Here is a 5,633-nt window from a genome sequence, read left to right as displayed (position 1 = left end):
AAGGTGATGGTATTTCCCGAGTCTGCAGGGCAAATTAACAAGCGTTTGATTAAAGGCGTCAATTGAATCTGAGGGGAAATTAGGTCTAATTAGGTTTAACTATTGTTTTGTGCATTGTTATTGGGAGTAAATCACAACAATTAAACACACGAAATCCGGTTCAAATATCTCAAACACATTATATCTTGGTTTTCTAACTTTAATCGTTTACGCATCAAATAAAGATATCCTGCGCATTTCTAGAACGTTTTCTTATTTATTTTGTGATGGTGTGTAGAAATCAGTCTGAAATAACTGATGTTTTCTAGAATCATTTGCAATGCTTTTCCAAACTAGACGTGCTGTTGTTTGTTTTTGTAAGATCCCTGTCCCAAATCAGCGCATCACTGCAACTTCTTATTCCCGGAAAGAGTGATGTCTGCGCAAACGCAGCGCCGATTAGTTTGGCATGAATGCCAACGTCACGTGATCTACAATGTGTCATGTGACCTGAGGTGGGGGGGGAAACATGACAGCTGGGGTCAGCATTTTTGCCTTTTCTGTTGTATGTTTATTTAGCGTTTTAGTTATTTTATCACGTGTTTACGTCGACTGTCAGCTCACTGATGCTCAGGTACGACTATAAGAAGGCTAATGTATTTACGTTTGCTGTTTGTTAGTAAGATGTAAAGCGATTACAGGTTTTGCCTGACTTGAACAGTTCCTGTGTGATTACTGTAGTTATGCCACATGTGTGAAGGAGCTATACAGAACCACAGCGCTGTGTGGAGGTTCTGCCTATCAGAAGGCAGGATTGAGGGTCGGTGCTGTTTACAGGATGAAGAGGAAAACATTCTGGGGTAGATAAGCAGTGCAATAACTTCTCTTTCAATATGGGACTTCAGAGTTTAAGATATCTATATCTATATATAATTCTTTCAGGCTGGATTTATCTAATTGTTCTCTGAATCAAGTGGAGGATCTCCATGTAGCTTCTGCTGCAGTTATCGTGTAAGTAAACAAATTAAGAAATAACAAAATATATATTTGGGTGCATGGTGGCTTAGTGGTGAGCACATCTGCCTCACACCTCCAGGGTCAGGGGTTCGATTCCCACCGGGGTCCTTTGGGGGCAAGACATGCATGGTAAGCTGATTGGTATGTTTGGGTGTATGTGATTGTGCCCTGTGATGGATTGGCACCCTGTCCATGGTGTACCCCGCCTTGTGCCCAATGCTCCCTGGGATAGGCTCCAGGTTCCCTGTGACCCTGAAAAGGATAAGGATATAGAAGATGGATGGAATATATATATATATATATATATATATATATACTTATTAATAAGTATACTTATTAATAAGTGTATAGGTGGTAGAAGCTGCAATACTGTTTCCACAGGACCAGGCACTCTGCTTGCACAGCAAGACTTATATATATATATATATATATATATATATATAAGTCTTGCTGTGCAAGCAGAGTGCCTGGTCCTGTGGAAACAGTATTGCAGCTTCTACCACCTATACACTTATTAATAAGTATACTCCAGTCTGGAGGATTACTCCAAGCATGGAGTAATTACACATACAGCAGACATGGACGTGCATGTGGTGATGAGTATACACTCTTGAGCTAAAAATTAAAAATGACAAAATATTAAGCTTTTAATGGTCTTAACAGCAAATCATTGATCAGGAAATTGGTAAGAAATCCCTTTGAAATGTTTAAACATTGTGCATAAACTTGCTGTGAACAGCTTTTTATTATTATTTTATTTTATTAAAATGATTTATTTTATTTAGTTTTATTCATTTTAACTTGATTTTGATTTAGTAAACCCTGACGTGTTTGAATTTTACATCAAACATTTTTATCGTTATCATGATTTTACCTTTGTGTACAAGAAGACTATATAAGTGAATTTCCCTGTTTCTAGCTTTTCCCTAAACAGTTCACTGCAGCAAAAGTAAACGAGCAAATGAAGGCACACGATGTCTCAGGAGTGCATTTGATTAATCTTGCAAATTTCTGACCGATGATGCGTTGTCAAGACCATTAAAAGCTTAAAATGTTTGCCATTTTTGTTGATTGGTGGACCTTTCTTAAGTCGGTTGCAACACTGCATTACCTGATACGCTAATACCAGTGCAACACACACACGCACATCAGTGTTATTGCTGTAATACAAATGGTCAATCACCCTAATGAAATCTGGTCAGCAGGGGGATCCCTTTCCACTGATGAATAAAATGGTGTAGATCAGGGGTGTCGAATCTTATCCAGAAATGCAGGTGTGGATGCAGGTTTTCATTCCAACCAAGCAGAAGCCACACCTGAGTCTATTGAAAGCCAAGATCGACTGATTAAACAGGTGGAATCAGGTGTGGCTACTGCTTGGTTGGAATGAAAGCCTGCACCCACACCGGCCCTTTGTGGATAAGATTGGACACACCTGGTGTAGAGTTTGTGAGAGAAAAGAAAACCTGGTAGATTTGGTAACAAGCTCCACAAAGTAGTGTCCCTTGACAGGAGCAGAGGATTCATTTCTGGATAGACTCTAAATATTCAACATTCAGACAGAAAAAAAAATGCTGGAATGTTCAGTATGCAGGATGTTCTCAGGTTTCAGGAAAGCCCTGGAAAAGTAATGGAAATATGCAAGTCCTCATAATTCCTGATCAGTATTTTTTTCTGGAAGGGAAAAAAAAAAGTCAGAATCACAAAAATGAATCAGAGATATTAGACCTTGTGAGCCAAGGAAAAAAGGAATGGACTAAAATCTTGACATCGTTATGTACAGAATTAGTATGGTGATCACAGGCATGCATGTTCTTTACAGTGAGTTCGGGATTGACAAGCTGTGCAAAGCAACAGATGGGCTACAGTCAGTAATTGTATACGTGTAAAATAGCCAGCAAGTGTAACTACAAAATATATGCACCATATAAGTCTCAAATTCAGTGGAATGCCTTTTTGTTTTTCGCAGAGACCTCTCAAGCAACCCTATTTCCAACATGAGTGATTTTATATTCCAAGGTTTTAATTATCTCAGCCATCTGTAAGTAAGCCAATTGTATAATCACATTTCAGACCACAATTATACAGGTGTATTTAATCTAACATTTACTTTTCATTCAGTATACTGCCCAGAAAACTGGACTGTCCTGGTGGCAACACATCATGGGACAGAGTGGACGTTAACCATGATACCCGGCTCTGTGAAGGACAGAGGAATGCCTGCAATCAAACTGGGCAGATGTGTAAGTCAAGCACACCTTCAGTCTTTTTTTTTTCTTCTTCTGTAGAACATAAACACCGTCACTGCTGCTCTTTATTTATGAGATTTTACAAGAGCCTTTTCACCATTCTAACTTTAGCCTTGGATTGTCCTGGGAACTCTATCTGCATGCCTTATGGACCAGGATTCGTTCAGTGCAGCTGTACCCACAACTTCCATGGATACAAGTGCCTACGAGAGGTAAGAATTTCAGCTTGAAGTAGTCCATCTGTACTGATAACAGCAAAACATAGGTATAAAATTCGAGCAGACTGTGTTATTAATGATGATTCTTCTCCGGACTGCAGGGCCATTTTCCTATGCTGGAAGTCATGGCAGTATTAGGTGGGTCCACAGTTGTTGTTTCAATCTTACTATGGATCACCCAAAGGCGAAAAGTAAAAGGCACTTGAGTTCTTGTGTCATCTGGGAGCTGGAAGAAAGCTGTAAGAAACACTGAACAAAACACATTGTGTCAAAGGGATACAATGTCTGAATAGAGAAATGCATTCTATACAGTTCTCTGTATAGCCACTAATATTGGCACTCTTGGTAATGAGAGCAGAGTATTTTTCTGAATGGTTTTAACAAAAGATCAAAAGGTTAAACAATAAAGAATTTTTCACAGCCTTCTTTGCCAATATTAGTGGAGGGCACTGTATATATGTATGTGTATATATATATATATATATATATATATATATATATATATATATATATATATATATATATATATATATATATATTATTTAGTATTTTTGTGTGTTTAAGATTGATCTGTTTTCAACAAAAACAGACTTTGCTCTAAGCACATGATCAGGTTGGAAGTTCAGTCTTTTAGATGCTGTTCATTGCCTCAGAGCTGCTGGTCTTCAGTGAATAACAGACACATTAATAAACTGCATGGTATGCATTATACAGGTATGCTGAACACTGGGAGGAATTGTTCCTTTGGATTGTAGGTGTATGCTGTGGCATGTAGTAAATAGTGGCCAAGGGTTTTAAGTCAAAATGACTAGATTTCTTCTGAGGCTCATCAGTTCTAATGAATAGTGAAAATTAAGAGTCATTGATGACCACGGAGTTGCAAATTGCAGGAATGGTATAATATACACATGGCAAGTGTTGTGTGAAGTTCAGAGATTGTCTCCTTTGTGCGTCTTTTAAACCATTTGTCTACTCGGCCAAAAATATATACTGAATAAATATTTGAAAGTGTACCATGTTCCTACATTTACATCTCTGGCGGTCAATGACTGTTATGTGACATTAAGTTTTTATCATCACATACAGTACTTTAGAGAGGGGCACTGATAGTCTTTTGGATGAGGTACAAAATCTAAGATTATAACATATCCTGTCAGTTAACCTTACTACTTAACTTGGATGACTAGAAATAGTTGGGCATTTTTGCATACATTTTCTCTCATTTATTGTGGTTATTGATTGTTGTGAAATACTGTATATATGAATAAATTTTTACTGGGTACAAGTAATTACACTTAAATTAAAATAATAAATTTTGTTATTGGCATATGTTCTCATTGTGTTTAGTCACCTTAAAATGTACATAAAATGTCCAAGAACCTCAAAAAGACAAAGGTGCTAAAACTTAGAATGTTACATTTATGAATAACAGTGACGACTTTTTGTCACTATGCAACTGGCATTATGTACTGTATGTCCTCACAAGTAATAGCGATGTTACTATGAAGATATGGAATGTGCGTAGGCTAATGCCATGTTAAAAATAAATGCTGTAAGAAATTACAAAACTAACATTCATGTGTACATTTTCTTTACTTTTTCCCCAGCCAGTATAAATAAGTGCAGTCAAATTTGTAAGAAGCCCTATATCATGTACGCAGCTTAATCAAAAAGGTTTACTAACAAAATCAAATTCTGTTCCAGATAACATAATTAAAGACATTTACAATCTTTCTTACATATTTCTAAGTATATATAAGTTTACTGACGTTTAATGCCTTGGCTTGAATGATGCACAAAAGCTCCCAACCGGGGTCATCGGTAACGTAAGATACAGCACACGTTCACATTTCTACCGCCTCACTCCCCGAAGCCGAAGATGTAACTTGCTTTGGTGAAAAAGTTGGTCCATGGAACTCTTTGTACCAATGAATTCAGTCACCTGTTTCTACTGGTTGCATTTTATTGAGTGGACAAACAGAAAATCACCAGACTATTATTCCTTCAAATGTCTCCTTTTCTTCATTTTATTCTACATTATACTTGCGCACACCAGCACCACCACCCCCCTTCAAACACACACGCACCCTAGCTGACCCTCTGAAAGAAATGCAGAAACTGTACAAGTACAGAAACTCCTCTAAGTGATGTTCTGTCAAAGATAATGGGG

The 5,633-nt window shown here is 37.5% G+C and overlaps 1 protein-coding gene across 1 annotated transcript; it reads left to right on the top strand.

The window, feature by feature from the left end:
* Positions 1-492: 492 nt before the first annotated feature.
* On the top strand, positions 493-3,903 carry atraid (all-trans retinoic acid-induced differentiation factor). Its single transcript, XM_053614253.1, has 7 exons — positions 493-613; positions 721-839; positions 922-990; positions 2,966-3,037; positions 3,118-3,239; positions 3,357-3,457; positions 3,565-3,903. Exons 1-7 carry the CDS (start codon positions 509-511, stop codon positions 3,667-3,669), a joined length of 693 nt encoding a protein of 230 aa, XP_053470228.1. The 5' UTR covers positions 493-508; the 3' UTR covers positions 3,670-3,903.
* Positions 3,904-5,633: the final 1,730 nt, after the last annotated feature.

Source organism: Ictalurus furcatus, chromosome 25, assembly GCF_023375685.1.
Source record: "Ictalurus furcatus strain D&B chromosome 25, Billie_1.0, whole genome shotgun sequence".
Taxonomy (NCBI): Eukaryota; Metazoa; Chordata; class Actinopteri; order Siluriformes; family Ictaluridae; genus Ictalurus; species Ictalurus furcatus.
Note: the sequence above shows the minus strand (reverse complement) of the source record. Positions and strands in the feature narration are given on the sequence as shown.

Excerpts from the sequence above, each read along its gene's own strand:
- atraid (XM_053614253.1), top strand. The coding sequence starts at position 509 with ATGACAGCTGGGGTCAGCATTTTTGCCTTTTCTGTTGTATGTTTATTT. Across the intron at positions 840-921 it reads GAAGAGGAAAACATTCTGGG|GCTGGATTTATCTAATTGTT; the intron begins GTAGATAAGCAG and ends TAATTCTTTCAG. Across the intron at positions 3,038-3,117 it reads TTTAATTATCTCAGCCATCT|TATACTGCCCAGAAAACTGG; the intron begins GTAAGTAAGCCA and ends CTTTTCATTCAG.